Source organism: Stegostoma tigrinum, chromosome 20 (assembly GCF_030684315.1).
Source record: "Stegostoma tigrinum isolate sSteTig4 chromosome 20, sSteTig4.hap1, whole genome shotgun sequence".
NCBI classification, from domain to species: Eukaryota; Metazoa; Chordata; class Chondrichthyes; order Orectolobiformes; family Stegostomatidae; genus Stegostoma; species Stegostoma tigrinum.
Window position 1 is genome coordinate 56,826,461 of NC_081373.1, and position 18,503 is coordinate 56,844,963.

At 43.6% G+C, this 18,503-nt stretch overlaps 1 protein-coding gene across 4 annotated transcripts in view; it reads left to right on the plus strand.

The window, feature by feature from the left end:
* Positions 1-18,503, plus strand: part of slc25a16 (solute carrier family 25 member 16) — a 57,859-nt gene that overhangs the window by 27,275 nt on the left and 12,081 nt on the right. For 3 of the 4 annotated variants that reach the window (XM_048551525.2, XM_048551526.1, XM_048551528.2), the window contains exon 5: positions 5,682-5,745. The exons of the other annotated variant lie outside the window; for it this stretch is intronic. In XM_048551525.2, coding sequence (XP_048407482.2) covers positions 5,682-5,745 — 64 coding nt within the window. The remainder of the gene's footprint in view (positions 1-5,681; positions 5,746-18,503) is intronic. 4 annotated transcript variants of the gene reach the window in all.

Sequence of the window (18,503 nt, forward strand, 5' to 3'; positions counted from 1 at the left end):
ATCCCCACTGCCTTCAGTCTAGACTGAAAGACAGTAAAGTTAAAGAGCCCTTGCCTGCTTTTACCTGTACCCCTGCTCAGCCTCCTCACACCGAGGCACTTCAAATCTGTTACTGGCCCACTCTCTTAATGGCTGCCACCTTCTACACCTTCACCTTGCCAGTCATCTTCCTCACAGAGCCCCTTTTTGTGGTTGAGAGGAGGAGGGAGTGTCAGAAACACCAATGTAGTGTTTCGGGTTTAATCATACTTGGACATGAGGTTCTCTCTGACCTGCTATACAGTCGTGATGACTGCGGCGATGTCTCTCAGAATTCTGCTGTGATGACTCTTAGCCACCCTCTGGTTCTTAAAGAGAGATTTCAAGCTCCCTATTCCTTGTTTCTTAGTTATTGAAGGAAGCGAGAGAGGAAATAGCCAGGGCCTTAACAGATAACTTTGCGGCATCCTTAAACACGGGTGAGGTCCCGGAGGACTGGAGAATTGCTAATGTTGTCCCCTTGTTTAAGAAGGGTAGCAGAGATAATCCAGGTAATTATCGACAGTGAGCCTGACTTCAGTGGTAGGGAAGCTGCTGGAGAAGATATTGAGGGATAGGATCTATTCCCATTTGGAGGAAAATGGACTTACCAGTGATAGACAACAAGGTTTTGTGCAGGGAAGGTCATGTCTTACCAACTTAATAGAATTCTCTGAGGACGTGACAGAGTTGATTGATGAGGGAAAGGCTGTAGATGTCATATACATGGGCTTCAGTAAGGTGTTTGATAAGGTTCCCCATGGCAGGCTGATGGAGAAAGTGAAGTCGCATGGAGTCCAGGGTGTGCTAGCTAGATGGATAAAAAAACTGGCTGGGCAGCAGGAGACAGAGAGTAGTACTGGAAGGGGTAGCACAGTACAGGCCCTTTGGCCCTCGATGTTGTGCTGACCTGTCATACCGATCTGAAGCCCATCTAACCTACACTATTCCATGTACATCCATATGCTGATCCAATGACGACTTAAACGTACCTAAAGTTGGCGAATCTACAACCGTTGCAGGCAAAGCGTTCCATTCCCTTACTACTCTCTGAGTAAAGAAACTACCTCTGACATCTGTCCTATGTCTTTCAGCCCTCAATTTAAAGCTATGCCCCCTCGTGCTTGCCGTCACTATCCTAGGAAAAAGGTTCTCCCTGTCCACCCTAGTAAACCGTCTGATTATTTTATATGTTTCAATTAAGTAAATGGAAACGTTCTGGGGAAAATTGATGTTCAGAGAGATCTGAGTGTTCAGGTCCATTGTTCCCTGAAGGTGGCAACGCAGGTCAGTGGAGTGGTCAAGAAGGCATACGGCATGCTTTCCTTTATTGGACGGGGTATTGAGTACAAGAGTTGGCAGGTCATGTTACAGTTGTATAACACTTTGGTTCGGCCACATTTGGAGTACTGCTTACGGTTCTGGTTGCCACATTACCAAAAGGATGTGGATGCTTTGGAGAGGAAGTAGAGGAGGTTCACCAGGATGTTGCCTGGTATGGCGGGCGCTAGCTATGAAGAAAGGTTGAGCAGATTAGGATTATTTTCATTAGAAAGATGGAGATTGAGGGGGGACCTGATTGAGGTCTACAAAATCATAAGGGGTATAGACAAAGAGGATAGCAAGAAGCTTTTTCCCCAAAGCAGGGACTCAATTACTAGGGGTCATGAGTTCAAAGTGAGAGGAGGAAAGTTTAAGGGAGATATGTGTGGAAAGTTATTTACGCAGAGGGTGGTGGGTGCTTGGAACGTGTTGCCAGCAGAGGTGGTAGACGCAGACACGATAGTGTCTTTTAAGATGTATCTGGACAGGCACGTGGACGGGCAGGGAGCAAAGGGATACAGACCCTTAGAAAATAGGTGACAGGTTTAGACAGAGGATCTCAATCGGTACAAGCTTGCAGGGCTGAAGGGCCTCTTCCTGTGCTGTAATTTTCTTTGTTCTTTATTCTTTCTTTAACTGTGTATTCCTTTGTTGATTGGCTTAAAACTCTTCTCCCCTTCTGGCCTTCCCTTCTCTTCTGTCCTAGCCTCACTTTCTCTTCTGTCCCCATCCTTACCACTTTCCCCTTTTCTCAAACTTTGCCTACATCCTGACTCTCACTTCTTCCCTGATCCCTCGTAGCGTCGCCTTCCACCACTTTGTAGTCCTTCTCCTTGGGCAGGCCGTGTCTCACAAACCTCATTGAGCTTTTTAAGAAGGTGACCAAGCATGTGGATGAAGGAAGGGCAGTTGACGTGGTGTACATGGACTTCAGTAAAACCTTTGATAACGTTCCACATGGTAGGCTGTTGGAGAAAATACAGAGGCAAGGGATTGAGGCAGATTCAGCAGTTTGGATTAGAAACTGGCTTTCTGTAAGAAGGCAATGAGTGGTGGTTGATGGAAAATATTCTGCCTGGAGTCCGGTTACTAGTGGTGTGCCTCAAGGATCTATTTTGGGATCACTGCTGTTTGTCATTTTCATAAATGACTTGGACGCAGGCAGAGGTGGATGGGTTAGTAAGTTTGCAGATGACACTAAAGTCGGTGGAGTGGTGGACAGAGTGGAAGAATGTTGCAGGTTGAAGGGAGACATGGATAAACTGCAGAATTGGGTGGAAAGGTGGCAAATAGAGTTTAATATGGATAAATGTGAGGTGATTCACTTTGGGAAGAATAATAGGAAGGCAGAATACCGGGTCAATGGAAAGATTCTTGGTAGTGTGGATGTGCAGAGCGATCTTGGTGTCCATGTACATAGATCCCTGAAAGTTGCCACCCAGGTTGATAGTGCTGTTAAGAAGGCATACAGTGTGTTAGGTTTTATTAGTAGAGGGATTGAGTTCCAGAGCCATGATGTCATGCTGCAACTGTACAAAATGCTCGTGCGGCCTCATTTGGAATATTGCATGCAGTTCTGGTCGCCCCATTACAGGAAGGATGTGGAAGCATTGGAAAAGGTGCAGAGGACATTTACCAGGATGTTGCCTGGTCTGGAGCGCAGGCCCTATGAAGAAAGGCTGAGTGACTTGGGTCGGTTCTCATTGGAGAGAAGGAGGCTAAGAGGGGATTTAATAGAGACGTACAAGATGATCGGAGGATTAGATAGGGTGGACAGTGAGAGTCTTTTTCCGAGGATGATGACTTCAGCTTGTACAAGAGGGCATAGGTACACATTGAGGGATGATAGATTTAAGACAGATGTCAGAGGCAGGTTCTTTACTCAGAGAGTGGTAAGGGCGTGGAACACCCTGCCTGCCAATGTAGTGAACTCAGCCATATTAGGGGCATTTAAACAGTCCTTGGATAAGCATATGGATAATGATGGGATAGTGTAGGGGGAGGGGCTTAGATTAGTTCACAGGTCGGCGCAACATCGAAGGGACTGTTCTGCGCTGTATTGTTCTATGTTCTGTGTTTCTTGTTCTGTTCGCAACTCCACTCAGAGACCTCTCCCTCCCCTTCCCCTGCTCACAGCCTCACCTCTTCATGTAAAGAGGCAGACAGTCATATAGCACGGAGCCGGAACCCTTTGGTCTAACCCAATCATGCTGACCATAACCCAAACTAAACTGCCTGTTCCTGTCTTGTATCGCTCCAAACCTTCCGAATCATGTACTCTTACAAATGGTTTTTTTAAACATTGTAATTGTACCCACATGCACCACCTCCTCTGGAAGTTCATACCACATACAAAACACCCTTTGTATAAAAAAAATGCCCCTCATGACTTTTTAAAATCTCTGTCATCTCACCTTAAAATGTGCCCCTATCCTGGGAAAAGACAACTACCATCATACTCCTCATTATTTTATTAACTTGTATTAGGTCTCCTCTCACCCTCCTACGCTTCAGTGAGAAAAGTCCCAGCCTATCCAGCCTTTCTTTATATTCTCAAACCTGCCGTACCCAGCAACATCCTGGTGAATCTCTTTTGATCCCTCTCCAGCTTAATAATATCCTTTCTATGACTGGGTGACCAAAACTGGACACTATTTCAGAAGAACCCGTGCCAATGTCCTGTACAAACTTAATGTGACTTCCCATCTCCTATATTTAAAGCACTGAGCAATGAAGGCAAGCGTGCCAAATGCCTTTTAAACCACCCTGTTTATGTATGATGCAAACTTCAAAGTGAGATGTACCTCAACCCCTAGGTCCCAGTGTTATATTACATTACCTAAAACCCCATCATTAATTGTATAAGCCCTACCCTTGTTTGTTGTACAAGATGCAATACCTCACATATATCCAAACTGAACTCCATCCAATTGTAAGCTTTCACTTCCTCTCTGTAACGCCACCTACACAATCCCTCTCTTATCTCCCTTGAAGCGTCTTACTTCCTACCCCTGTTGCCCAATAACTAAGAGCTCCAATTACTACTATGAAACCAACAGTGAAAGACTTGTTCTCCAGTGGCTCACTTAATTTAATTTCTTTCTTGTTTGCTCATTGCTCCTGCAATCACAGGCTGCTTCTTGTGCATTTTTGCCACTGACACAAATCTCAGTGGAGTAATCAGCAGCAGGCCTAAAAGAGAAACAGCCTGTGATTGGAGGAGTGGCTCCCAACTGATTCTGTTCAGTCTGCAGAAGGTCTAGGAGTGAATTTTCGCAGGCATCTCGGCTTTTTGGGATGCTTTTTCTTGCTGCCTACGTGTCTATTGAGCGCTGATCTGTAATTATGAGAGTTTACAATAGCAAAAGATCATAGCATCGTGGAAGCATAGGAAGACACTTCAGCCAGTCAACTAATTTCAGCCCTGTGTTGTGCATTTCAGTCCATTGCTATCATACTCAGTACTCTGTATCCTCCAATAAATCATTGATCTCTGATTCTGTTACCGGCTGTGTCGGGGGCAGAACATTCATACATTCCCCAATCCTCATTATTCTGTGCTGTAGCCCAAAACCTTAAAATTGTATCTCCTTGTTTCCACCAGCTTTTCTTTTATCTACCTGGGCTAAACCTGTCATAATCTTGAAATGTGCCATTAATTTGGTATTACCTCTCCCTATCCCTTTTTCCAAAATGTATCACTTAAAATTAAGCCATACCCTCTGCCTCCTATTTGATCCCCAACCAAGACAACCTTTCCCTTGACTGTCCTTTTATTATTTGTGTTTGGAAGGCACTTTTAGATTCCTTTGACTCTTCAGAAGAAATTTGGATGAGCACTTGGAGGAGCACAAAAATGATGAGCAATGGGAAAACAGGAGGGATGGTTGGACAACTGCATCAAAGAGCTGACAGACATAATGGGCACTTAGCCTGCTGTATGATGTGTGTGATTTTTGTCTAAGTGCCTAGGGGAGACTATTTGGAAGTGGTTTTTAATAGGACACTGGTCATATCTCTACATCTGAACTGGGAGGCCCACTTGCTCCAGAGATGTGTAATAACATCTCACTGAGCAGGTTGCTGATAACAGGTCTGTAGTTGCCTTGGAAGTTACAATGAAGCTTCATGAGATTGTGAAGTGATTGTTGACTGAGGAGAGAATGACTGGGCCTGTATTCTGAGGCATTTGGAATAATAAATGTGTGTGGAATTATGTGTCAGTGAAGTTACTGAGGTTGTTGGGGTTTTAACCAATATGCATCGTGGCAGAAATTGGGAAGAATTTTGTGTGTGTAGAGTTGTGAACAAATAAATGTTCATTTCGATTATTTTTACAGCTCTTGATAGCTAAACTTGGTATCTCTGGGCATGTTCACCGATTAATGGCTGGATCCATGGCAGGTAATTTGTTTCCCTCTGAATTATTGACAACCTTCCAGTGTAACTCGTGTGAAGAAAATGTCTGACATTGCCAAAAACGATTAACAATGCTTTTACTAGAATTATAAGATTAATTATGTCATAGAAAGAGGCCATTTGATCCATCACATCCAAGATGTCGCCCTGCAGTCCAGTCAGTCCTCCTAGCCACTATATTTCTGTAGTCTTGATTATAGAATCCTTATAGTGTGGAAGCAAGCCATTCGACCCGTGGGGTCAACAGCAACCTTCCAAAAAGCATCCCACCCAGACCAACCCCCTATTCCTGTAAACCTGCATTTCCCATGGCTAATCCACCTAGCCTGCACATTCCTGGACACTGTCGGCGATTTAGCATGGCTAATCCACCTAACCTGCCCATCTTGGACTGTGGGAGGAAACCGGAGCACCCAGAGGAAACCCATGCAGACATGGACAATGTGCAAACTCCACACAGACAGACACCTGAGGGTGGAATTGAACCCAAATTGAATGCCTGGCATTGCGAGCCAGCAGGATTAACCAATGAGCTGTTATCTCCCTCAAGTTCCTAAATAGTCTCCGTTTGAAATCATTCTTTGTCTCTGTTTCCATCACCCTTGCATGTCATGAATTCCAGATCATTACCACAAATTATGTAGAAATAATCTCTTTCACTTCCTCCCTCAAAAGTTCTTGCCTAAAAGTTTAATCTGCATCCCCTACTCCTTGTTTCATCAGCTAATGGGGGCACTTCTTGTGTTTGTTTTATCCACATCTGCTGTAATTCTGTACATTCAAATCTTCTCATCCTCCTTTCCTCCAAGTAGAACAAGCTTTTCGGCCTAACCTTGTCCCTAAATTCCTCCCTTAGAGTCATTCTGGTAAGTCTTCATTGCACTTTCTCAAGTTCCTTCACATCCTTCCTGAAGTATGGTGACCGGAAATAGACACAATACTCTAGTTGGGGTCTTCAGAGTTTTATAAAGGCTCATCAGAAGTTCTCTCCTTTTGTACTCTATGCCTTCATTTATGGAGATTCCATAGGGCCTGTGATCTCAATCTTTCACAGATTGTACACATGCACCCCCAGGTTCTTCTGTTCCTGCACACAGTTGAAGCTAGGCCAATCAGGCTGTCTTCCTATTGCATCTGCCAGAATGTATTACCTCACTCAGTTGCTGTGGATCCAAGTCACTCAGTGCAACAGAGGCGAGGACACCTTTCTTTGTGGATAAAGTATATTAAGTACTCAGCCTTAAGAAATTTCTAAACAACCTGTGATGTTATTACAAATCTCTGGAGCTAGTGGGACTTGAACCCAGGCCACCTGGCTCAGAGGTACATACACTACCACTGTGCCACAAGAGTCTTAACTACAATTTTATAGCTCCTTCCATGCATTAAACCTGCTGTTGTCCCCTTTATATTAACCCCATTGATTGATTAATCAATTATCCTCAAACATCTGTTTAATATTAACACACATTTCTTTGTATTAAATTTCATCTGCCATTTGCCTGGCTATTTTGCTGTCCTAACAATGTCATGTTGAAGTTAATTATTATTTTTGCTGTTAGCTAGTCTCCAACTTTAGTATGAAATGAAAAGTTGGAAATTTTGCTCGGTGTTTGAATATTCATGTCATAAAGTCATACAGCATAGGAACAGACCCTTCAGACCAACCAGTCCATGCCAAACATAATCCCAAACTAAATTAGCCCCATCTGCCTGCTCCTGGCCCATATCCCTCCAAACCTTTCCCATACATGTACTTATCCAAATGTCTATTAAACATTGTAATTGTACCCATATCTACTACTTCCGCAGGAAGTTCATTCCACACACGAACCACCCTTTGTGTAAAGTATTTGCCCTTCATGTCTTTTTTAAATCTTTCTCCTGTCACCTTAAAAAATGCCTCCGGTCTTGAAATTTCCCACCCTAAGAAAAAGAGAACTATGATCAACTCTGTTTATACTCCTCATTATTTTATAAACTTCCGTAAGGTCTCCTGTCACCCTCCTGCACTCCAGTGGAAAAGGTCCCAGCTTATTCTGCCCCAGAAGGCAGTGGAGGCCAAGTCTCTGGATAGTTTCAAGAAAGAGATAGATAGAGCTCTTAAAGATAGTGGAATCAAGGGTTGTGGGGATAAGGCAGAAACAGGATACTGATTGTGGATGATCAGCCAAGATCATAATGAATGGTGGTGCTGGCTCGAAGAGCCGAATGGCCTACTCCTGCACCTATTGTCTATTCAGCTTTATTTTATATCTCAAACCTTCCATACCCGGCAAAATCCTGGTAAATCTCTTTTTAACCCTCTCCAGTGTAATAATATCCTTCCTATAACTGGAGAACCAGAACTAGACACATATTTCAGAAGAGGCCTCACCAATGTCCTATACAACCTCTACATGACTTCCAAACTTCTATACTCAAAGGACTGATCAATGATGGCAAGTGTGCCAAATGTCTTTTTAAAGTGTCCTAGAAGTGAACCTTTGGGTGCATCCTCCAGTGAAAAAGATAACTATTTACCATGACTTGTTTTCTAGAGTTAACAAGTTTTTATTATCTGACTGGACACTCCTATCCCATGAGTCACAGTTTTGGTAACAGCATTTAATGTGCTACTTTGTTAAATATCTTTGTAAAATCTACGTAGAGAGCATCCATCATGTTGCTGCATTCAACCTATTCTGTTGCTTCGTCAGAAAGAGGTCAACTCGACAAGTCAAACAGAATTCTCCTTTTTACAGGAAGCCAGGGAGGGGTGTTGAGCAGAGGGTTCCAAAAGACCATTATTATGAGAGCAGAATGAGGCCATTTGGTCCATTGAGTCTGCTTTACCATTCAATCACAGTTGATATATTTCTCAAACCCAACCTCCTGCCTTCTCCGTGTAACACTTGATCCCCTTACAAATCAAAAACCTAGCTACCTCGTTCTTAAATACAGTGAATGACTTGGCCTCCACAGGCCTCTACAGTAGTGAGTTCCGCAGATTGACCACCCTCTGGCTGAGGAAATTCCACCTCATCTCAGTTCTAAAATTTCATTGCTTAACTCTGAGGCTGTGTCCTCTGTTCCTAGTTTCTCCTACTAGTGGAAACTTCTCCACATCCACTCTTTCATGGCCTCTCAGTATTCTGTAAGCTTCTATGAGATCTCCCCCTCATCCTTCTCAACTCCATCAAGTACAGACCCAGAGCCCTCAACCAGTCCTCGTATAATAAAGTCTTCATCTCCAGGAACATACTTGTAAACCTCCTCTGGATCTCCTCCAAGGACAACTCATCCGTCCCTAGGTACGGCCTCAAAACTACTCTCAATGTTCCAAATGCGATCTGACCAAATCCTTATACAGCCTCAGCAGTACATCCTTGTCTTGCGTTCTAGCGCTCTTAAAATGAATGTCAAATGAACCAGAATGTTAACATCAAAAGAACCCTGAACTAGGATTCCCAAGACCCTTCATACAGACTTCCGAAGCCTTTCCCCATTTAGAAAATAGTCTAAGTCTCTAATCTTCCTACCAAAGAGGTTTACCAGACTGATTCCGGGGGTGGCAGGTCTGACATATGAGGAGAAATTAACTAGGTTGGGGAGAGATAGTAGGAACTGCCGATGCTGGAGAATCTGAGATAACAAGGTATAGAGCTGGGCGAACACAGCAGGCCAAACAGCATCAGAGGAGTGGGAAACTGATGTTTCGGGTCTAGACCCGAAATGTTAGTTTTCCTGCTCCTCTGATGCTGCTTGTCCTGCTGTGTTCATCCAGCTCTACACCATGTTAACTAGGTTGGGATTGTTCTTGCTAGATTTCAGACGAATGAGAGAGTTTCTCATAGAGACTTATAAGATTCTAACAGGACTCAACAGGCTAGATGCTGGGAGGCTGTTCCCAATGGCGGATGTGTCCAGAACCAGGGGTTACAGTACAAGGATTTGGGGTTGACCATTTAGGACGGTGATGAGGAGATATTTCTTCACCCAAACAGTGACGAGCCTGTGGAATTCATTACCACAGGAAGTAGTTGATGCCAAAACATTGAATGTATTCAAGAGGCGACTAAATATAGAACTTGAGGCGAATGGCATCAAAGGTTATGGGGAGAAAGTAGAATATAGACTATTGAATTGACAATTAGCTGTGATCGTGAAGAATGGCAGAGCAGGCTCAGAGGGCAGAATGGCCTTCTCCTGCTCGTATATTCTATGTTTCTATGCATAACCTCACACTTTCCCAAATTGTGTTCCATTTGCCATTTCTTTGCCCAATCTCTTAACCTGTCCAAGCCCTTATACAGCCTCCCTGCTTCCTCAGCACTACCTATTTGTCCACCTGTCTTTGTATCATTTGCAAATTTAGCAACAATGAGACCGTTGTTTTTTCATCCAGATCATTGACTATAATGTGAATAGTTGTGGTCCCAACATGGACCTCTGTGGAACTCCACTAGCCATGCACTGCCAGACAATAAGGCCCTTTTATCCTTACTCTCTGCTTTCTGCTAGTCATCCAATAGTCTATCTATGCCAGTTTCTTGCCCCTAACAGTCTTATTTAGCAGTATCCTGTGCAGCACTTTGTCAGAAGCTTTCTGGAAATCCAATCAGATCATGTCTACTGGGCTCTTCTTTGCCTAAGTTGCTGTTTATCTCCTCAAAGAATTCAAACCAATTTCTACAACCTCCTCAGCTGACTCCTTCAGAACTCTGAGGTGTGGTCCATCTGGTCTGACTGGTTTATGGACCTCCAGACTTTTCAGCTTTCCCAGCATCATCTCTTTATTTATGGGTACTACGTTCACTTCTGCCTCCTGACTGTCTTGAAGTTTTGGTATACTACTGGTGTCTTCCACTGTGAAAACTGATTCAGAGTACCTGTTGAGATATTTTGCCATTTCTTTATTCTCCATTACTACTTCTCCAGAAAACTCCAGTGGTTCAATGTCCACTGTTGCCTCTCTCTCTCTCTCTTACCTTTTAGTTATCTTAAAAAAACTTGTGCAACCTTCTAGTTTACTCTCATATTTCATCTTCTTTCCCCTTTATTTCTATATTGTTGTCTTCTGCTGATTTTAAAGGCTTCCCAATCCTATAGCTTCCCATTAATCTTCACCGCATTGTATGCTTTTTCTTTTGCTTTTATGCTGTCCCTGACTTCCCTTGTCAGCCACGGTTGTCTTGTCTTCTCCTTAGTATGCTGTTTCATCCTTGGAATGACTTTCTGCCATACCATCTAAATTACCCGCAGAAACTTCTGCCATTTCTACTCCACTGTTTTCTCTGCTAGGCTCCTCTTCCAATCAATTCCGGCCAGCTCTCCCTTCATATCTTTATAGTTACCTTTACTCAATTGTACTACATTTACATGTGATTCCAGCTCTTCCCTCTTGAACTGCAGGGTGAATTCTTCATACTACGGTCACTGCCCCTTTGGGGTTTCTTGATCTTAAACTTGTTTGTCAAGGCAGCCTCATTACACATCAACAAATCTAGAATTTCCCAATCCCTAGGGAACTGTACCACAAGCTGCTCCAAAAAAACAACTTGTTGGCATTCCACAAATTTCTTTTCTTGAGATCTGCTATCAACCTGGTTTTTCCAGACCAACTGAATATGGAAGTCCCTCACGATTATTGTATTAGTCCCTTTCCTAAATGCCTTTCAATCTGATTTATTTTCTTCTTCGAATCCTGACTACTGCTAAGAGGTCTGTACACATCTTCCACCTGGATCTTTTTTTCCCTTTGGGTCTCCTGAACGCTATCCACTTGCATTATATGCCTTCCAACTCTGGTCTTCCTGCTTTAGGAGAGATGTGAAACTGAAAGAGCTTGGAAATGATTTGCAAGGATATTGCCAGGTTTGGAGTGTTTGAGCTAAACGGAGAGGCTGAATTGACTGGGGCTGCTCTCCCTTTGGGTTGGAGGCTGAGGGATGACTTTATAGGGATTTATAACATCATGACGGGCATGGATAGGATGAATAGACAAGATCTTTTCCCCAGGTTAGGGGAGTCTGAAACTAGAGGGCAGCATTTAAGCTGGAAGGAGAAAGATTTAAAAGGGTCCTAAGGGGCACCTTTTCATGCAGACGATGGTGTGTGTATGGAATGAGCTGCCAGAAAAAGTGGTGGAGGTTGATACAATTACAACAGTTAAAAGGTGTCTGGATAGGTGTGCGAATAGGAAGGGTTTAAAGGGATATGGGCCAAATGCTGGCAAATAGGACCAGATTAATTTAGGATATCTGTTTGGCATGAATGAGTTGGATCAAAGAGTCTGTTTCCATGCTGTTCATCTTTACGACTATATTACTTCTTGCTGTCAGTTTAATTTAAATTCTTACTAACAATACAATCCTGCCCCGTGTTAATCTGCTTGACATTTTGATAGGATGTGTATCCTTGAATATTTAGTTCTCAACCCTGAGAACTTGCGTCTCTGCCAGTTTCAATGTGCAGTACAACCTCATTTATCTTGTTGCATATATTGCTTGCATTTAAGTATAACACTCAGCCCTGTGTTGACTGCACCCCTTCTCATAGTTGTCCCCTTATAACTCCAGTCTGTCCAATCTTTCTTCATAACTGAAACTCTGGCCCAGGCAACATCCTGGTAAGTCTCCTTTGCATCGTCTCCAGAGCAATCAGATCCCTCATATAATCTGTGTGGTATGGTGGTTCAGTGGTTAGCACTGCTGCTTCACAGCAGCAGGGACCCAGGTTCACTTCCAGTCGTGGGTGACGCTGTGTGGAGTTTGCACGTTCTCCCCGTGTCTGTGTGGATTTCCTCTGGGTACTCTGGTTTCCTCCCACAGTCCAAGGGTGTGCAGGCTAGTTGGATTGGCCATGCTAAATTGCTCAGTGTTCAGGGGTGTGCAGATTAGGTGGGTTATAGGGGTATGGGTCTGGGAGGGATGCTCTGTGGTTGGGTGTGAACTTGTTGGGCCGAAGGGCCAGTTTTCACACTGTAGAGATTCTATTTGCTGTGCCTGAGGTTAGATTCCTGGCACTTTACATGTTCTCTAGTCTATTACTTGAACTGGAAACATTAATAACCTTTGCTGATCCCTCCCCATCTTTAGCTTTTTCAATACTTTCCCATATCACCAAACCCCTTCCAACAATTTAGCTTAAATCCCTATCCACAGCCGTGCTTGCACGATTTGCCAGGACTCTGTATACCAATCCTGATGCCTTTTAAATGTCATCGTTGTACCAACCTCCACCACTTCTTTTGGCAGCTCATTCCATACATGCTCTGTATGAGAAGATAGCCCCTTAGGTCCCTTTTAAATCTTTCCCCATCCAGCTTAAACCTATGCCCTCTAGTTTTGGGCACCCCTGCCCTGAGGGAAAAGAGACCTTGGCTATTCATCCTATCCATGCCTCTCATGATTTTATAAACTTCTGTAAGGTTACCCCACAGTCTGCAATGCTAACATGATTCAGATGGAGCCCATCCCAATGGATCACCTCCATCCTTCCCCAGTACTGGTATTTGTTCCTAATGAAGTCAAAAACATTTCTCCCACACCAATCTTTAAGCCAACTGTATACCTCTTTAATCTTGCTGACCCTGTGCCAATTTGTTCATGGCTCAGGTAGTAATCCAGACATTATTACCTTCTTGGTTCTGCTTTTTCATTTAGCCCCCAGATGTCCATGTTCCCTCATCAGAACCTCTTTTTACCATTGATACCTATTTGGACCATGGCAGCTGGATCTATCCGCTGTCATTCCAAGTTGCTTTGCAGCCCCAATGAGATAACTGAACCCGTGCACCATAGAACATACAGCACAGTACAGGCCCTTCGGCCCTCGATGTTGTGCTGACATGTGAAACCAACTGAAGCCCATCTAGCCTACACTATTCCATTATCATCCATATGTTTATCCAATGACCAATTAAATGCCCTTAAAGTTGGCGAGTCTACTAATGTTGCAGGCAGGGCATTCTATGCCCTTACTGAGTAAAGAACCTACCTCTGACATCTGTCCTATCTCTATCACCCCTCAATTTTAGACTATGTCCCCTTGTGCTAGCCGTCACCATCCGAAGAAAAAGGCTCACTGTTCACTCTGTCTAATCCTCTGATCATCTTGTATGTCTCTATTAAGTCGCCTCTTAACCTTCTCTAACGAAAACAGCCTCAAGTCCCTCAGCCTTTCCTCATAAGACCTTCCCTCCATACCGGGCAACATCCTGATAAATCTCTGCACCCTTTCCAATGCTTCCAAATCCTTACTATAATGTGGAGACCAGAACTGTACACAATATTCCAAGTGCAGCCGCACCAGAGTTTTGTACAGCTGCAACATGACCTCATGGCTCCGAAACTCAACCCCGCTACCAGTAAAGCCTAACCCACAGTATGCCTTCTTAACAACTGTATCAACCTGGGTCAGAGATAATGGGAACTGCAGATGCTGGAGAATCCAAGATAACAAAGTGTGAAGTTGGATGAACACAGCAGGCCAAGCAGCATCTCAGGAGCACAAAAGCTGGGTGGCAGCTTTCAGGGATCTGTGCACATGAACACTGAGATCTCTCTGCTCATCCACACTGCCAAGAATCTTACCATTAGTCCAGTACTCTGTATTCTTGTTACTCCTTCCAAAATGAATCACCTCACACTTTTCTGCATTAAACTCCATTTGCCACCTCTCAGCCCAGCTCTGCAGCTTATCTATGTCCCTCTGTTACCTGCAACATCCTTCCGCACTATCCACAACTCCACCGACTTTAGTGTCATCCTCAAATTTACTAATCCACCCTTCTACACCCTCATCCAGGTCATTTATAAAAATGGCAACACTTGATCCTGGCCATAGCGAGCAGTGTCTATTCCCTTGACAATACTGTCCCCAATTATAACCACATTTCTCTTTTCTTGCACCTCTTGAATGGCTTCCTGCACCTCTCAACTATGGCCAGATTGCTCATCCTCCCTTCAGCCCCTATTGTTATTGACACAGGAACAAGAATCTTAAATCTGATAGACAAGCTTAAGAACTGAGGGTCCTGCAGCACTACCTCCTAGATCCCTCTACCTGCATCATTCATTGCCACACCTTATTGTTCCTGACCATTGACTGAATTCAAGGTAGGTAACTAAGGGGTGTGACCGCCTCCTGAAACACAGCATCCAAGTAATTCCTCCCCTCTTTGATGTCTCACAGTGATCAAAGCTCAGACTCCAGCTCATCATCTCCTAGCCAGAGTTCCTGGAGCAACCAACAACTTGCTACAAATGTAGTCACTATAAGCCGCAATGGTGTCCACCAGCTACCACGTCATGCAGTTAGAAGATACCTCCTGGCCCTGTATCTCTATTTGACTTACTTAGTTCTTAATTTGATTTTTTTAAAATTCATACCTGTCTTTTAGTTTGTAGCCTATAAACATTTCCCCTATTTATCTTCGATCTGAAGTAATCTATAATAGTCACATGAGAAGTTATCACCAACCATTGAACTTGCAGTTTACCTGTAATGTTGTGCTTTTGTGCTGTGTCCGTGACTCTGGACTTCAGTTTATCCTGTAAAAGAAAACCTTGAAAACTATGGATCAACAGAAAGCAAGCTAAAAGCTCCTGTTTGCCTTTTCACTAAATTCCTGTATTGCCTCCAAATTCCCTAAGCTTGTACACACTCGGGCTTTCTCTCACTCTCGATATGATCTCTTCTTCCTGACCATACGAAGCTTACTGGCATGATATATGTTGTTCTATTAGGTTGTGTACTAGCTATCCTTAAGTGACTCAAATGTTGAATTTTTCCTGATTAATCTTTCAAAAACTGACCAAGTTGTATAGAATCATTGATAACGAGATGTAGAGCTGGATGAATACAGCAGACCAAGCAGCATCATAGGAGCAGGAAAGCTGACATTTCAGGCCTAGACCCTTCTTCAGATCAACATCTTGGGAATTAACATTGATTGGAAACTGAATTGGACTATCCGTATAAATACAGACGCAACAAAAACAGGACAGTGGTTGGGAAAACTGCAGCAAATAACTCACCTCCTGACTTCCTAACGTCTGTCCACCGTCTCCAATGCAGGGGTTAGGAGTGTGATGTAATATTCGCCACTTGCCTGGGTGAATGACTTTCCAACGACACTAAAGAACACAGCAGTCTGTTTGATTAGCACCACATCCACAAAACCCATTCCCTCTTCCACTGATGCTCAGCAGCTGTGCTGTGTACTATCTACAAGATTCACTGCAGCAATTCATCAAGGCTCCCTAGGTAGTGTCTTCCAAACCCATGACCACTACCATCTAGTAAGAACAAGGGCAGCAGATACATTGAAACACCACTACCTACAAGTACTCCTCCAAGCCACTTGCCATCCTGATTTGGAATTGTATCACTGTTCCTTTAGTGTTGCTGGGTAAAAATCAAATTTTTTACAAATTGGTCTGCCCTAGCTGCAGCTGCCTCAGAGTTAAAACAGCTGGCGGCAATTCCGACACAGATGGTTCCCTCAAGACATGCGTAGGAACCCAAAGTTCCCAAAGGGTTCAGGAATTGCATTCAATAAGTCTCAGCTGCCCATCCTTGATCTTTCCCTGCTGTTTAGAATCTAATTGTACTTTGATCTAGACTCCAGCTCTTGGCCTCTCCCTCAAACAGCTCCTAGTTTTGTACACCAGAACAGCATCCCATTGCTCAGCCAAATTCCCTGTATTTGGCATTATTCTGGAAACCTTGATTCAAATATTGTGCACACAGGTGTTTCCTAACTTCAATACTGGCTATAACTTGAAAAGCTCAGCAGGTCTGGCAGCATCTGTAATGAAAAAAAATCAGAGTTAACATTTCAGGTCAGGTGACCCTTCCTTAGACCCTTCTGCTTTTCCAGAAACTTCTGTTTTTGTTCCTGATTTACAGCATCCTCAATTCTTTTGGTTTTTACAGGCTGTAACTTCTAGGTTTATGCTCTTAATCACAGAATCCCCATCAGTCAAAATATCTTTTCCACTTCTATGCTATCTATTACCCTTAATATCTTTACACCTTAATCAAATCATCCATTAAGCATCTAAATTCCAAGGAATACAATACTATTTTGTGCATGCACTCTGTAAATTTAATTCTTTGGGTCCAGCTGTCACAGATAGAATCATAGATTCATACAGCATGGAAACTGGGCCTTTGGTCCAACCCATCTGCACCCACCAAACGTCCCAATCTGACCTAATCCCATTTGCCAGCATTTGGCTTGTTTCCCTGTAAACCCTTCCAAGTGCCTTTTAAATGTGTAATTTTAACCACCTCCACCACTTCCTCTGACAGCGCATTCCATACACGCACCAACCTCTGGTGAAGAAGTTACCCCACAGCTCCTTTTTAAATCTTTCCCCTCTCACCCTAAACCTCTGCCTGTAACTTCGGAATTCCCCACCCTAGGAAAATGACCATGACTATTCACACTATCCATGACCCTCCAGATTTTATAAACCTCTATAAAGGCACTCCTCAACATCTGATGCGCCAGGGGCAAAAAACCCCAACCTATTCAACCTCTCCCTAGAGCTCAAAGACTCCAGTCCTGGTAGCATCCTTGTAAATCTTTTCTGCACCCTGTCAAATTTAACAACATCTTTCCTATAGAAGGGCGACCAGAAATGTACACAATATTCCAAAAGTGGCCTCACAATGGCCTGTACAGCTGCAACAAGACATCGCAACTCCTATACTCAATGCTCTGACTGACTAGAGTGTCACAATTGCGTTCTTCATCACACTATCTACCTGCGACTCCGCATTCAAGGAATTATGCACTGCACTCCTAGGCCTCTTTGTTTGGCAACGTTCCCCAGGGGCCTACCATTAAGTGTATAAGGCCTGCCTTGATATGTCTTTCAAAAATGCAACACCTCGTATTTATCTAAATTAAACTCTTCCTGCCACTCCTTGAGCCATTGACCCATCTGATCAAGGTCCCGTTGTACTCTGAGATAAATCTTCTTCACTGTCCAGTATATCACCTATTGTGGTGGCATCTGCAAACTTACCAACCATGCCTCCTATATTCACACCCAAATCATTTTATATAAATGATGAAAAGCAGTGAACCCCGCCCCAATCCTTGTGGCATGCTTCAAGAAAGCAACCCTCTGCCTCTTACCTTCAAGCCAGGTTTGGCTAGCTCCCCCTGAGTCCTATGTGATTTATCCTTACTAACCAGAATACCATGCGGAACTTTGTCGAATGCTTTGATGAAGTTCCTACCACTTCGCCTTCTTTGTCACCTCTTCATGAAACTCAATCAAGTTAGTGAGATACAATTTCCCACACACAAGCCATGTTATCTATCCTTAAATAGTCCTTGCCTCTCCAAATGCATTTAAACCCTGCTCCTCAGAATCCTGTCCAACAACTTACCCACCACTGACATGAGGCTCACTAGTTCCCCTAACTTTTCCTTACAGGCTTTCTTAAACAATAGCCTCCAGTCTTCCAGCGCCCCATCCTTGGCTGTCGATGATACAAATGTCTCAGCAAGGGCCCCAGGAATCTCTTCCCTAGCTTCCTGAAAAGTTCTAGGAAACACTGGATCGGGTCCTGGAGATTTATACACCTTTATGCATTTTAACTGTTTTCAAGACATCCCTATTTTTTTCCCCAAGTTCTTTAGCTTCCGTGTCCTCCACAGTAAATACTGACGCAAAATATTTGTTTAGTGTCTCAGCCATCTCCTGTGGTTTCACACACAGATGCCCACATTGGTCTTT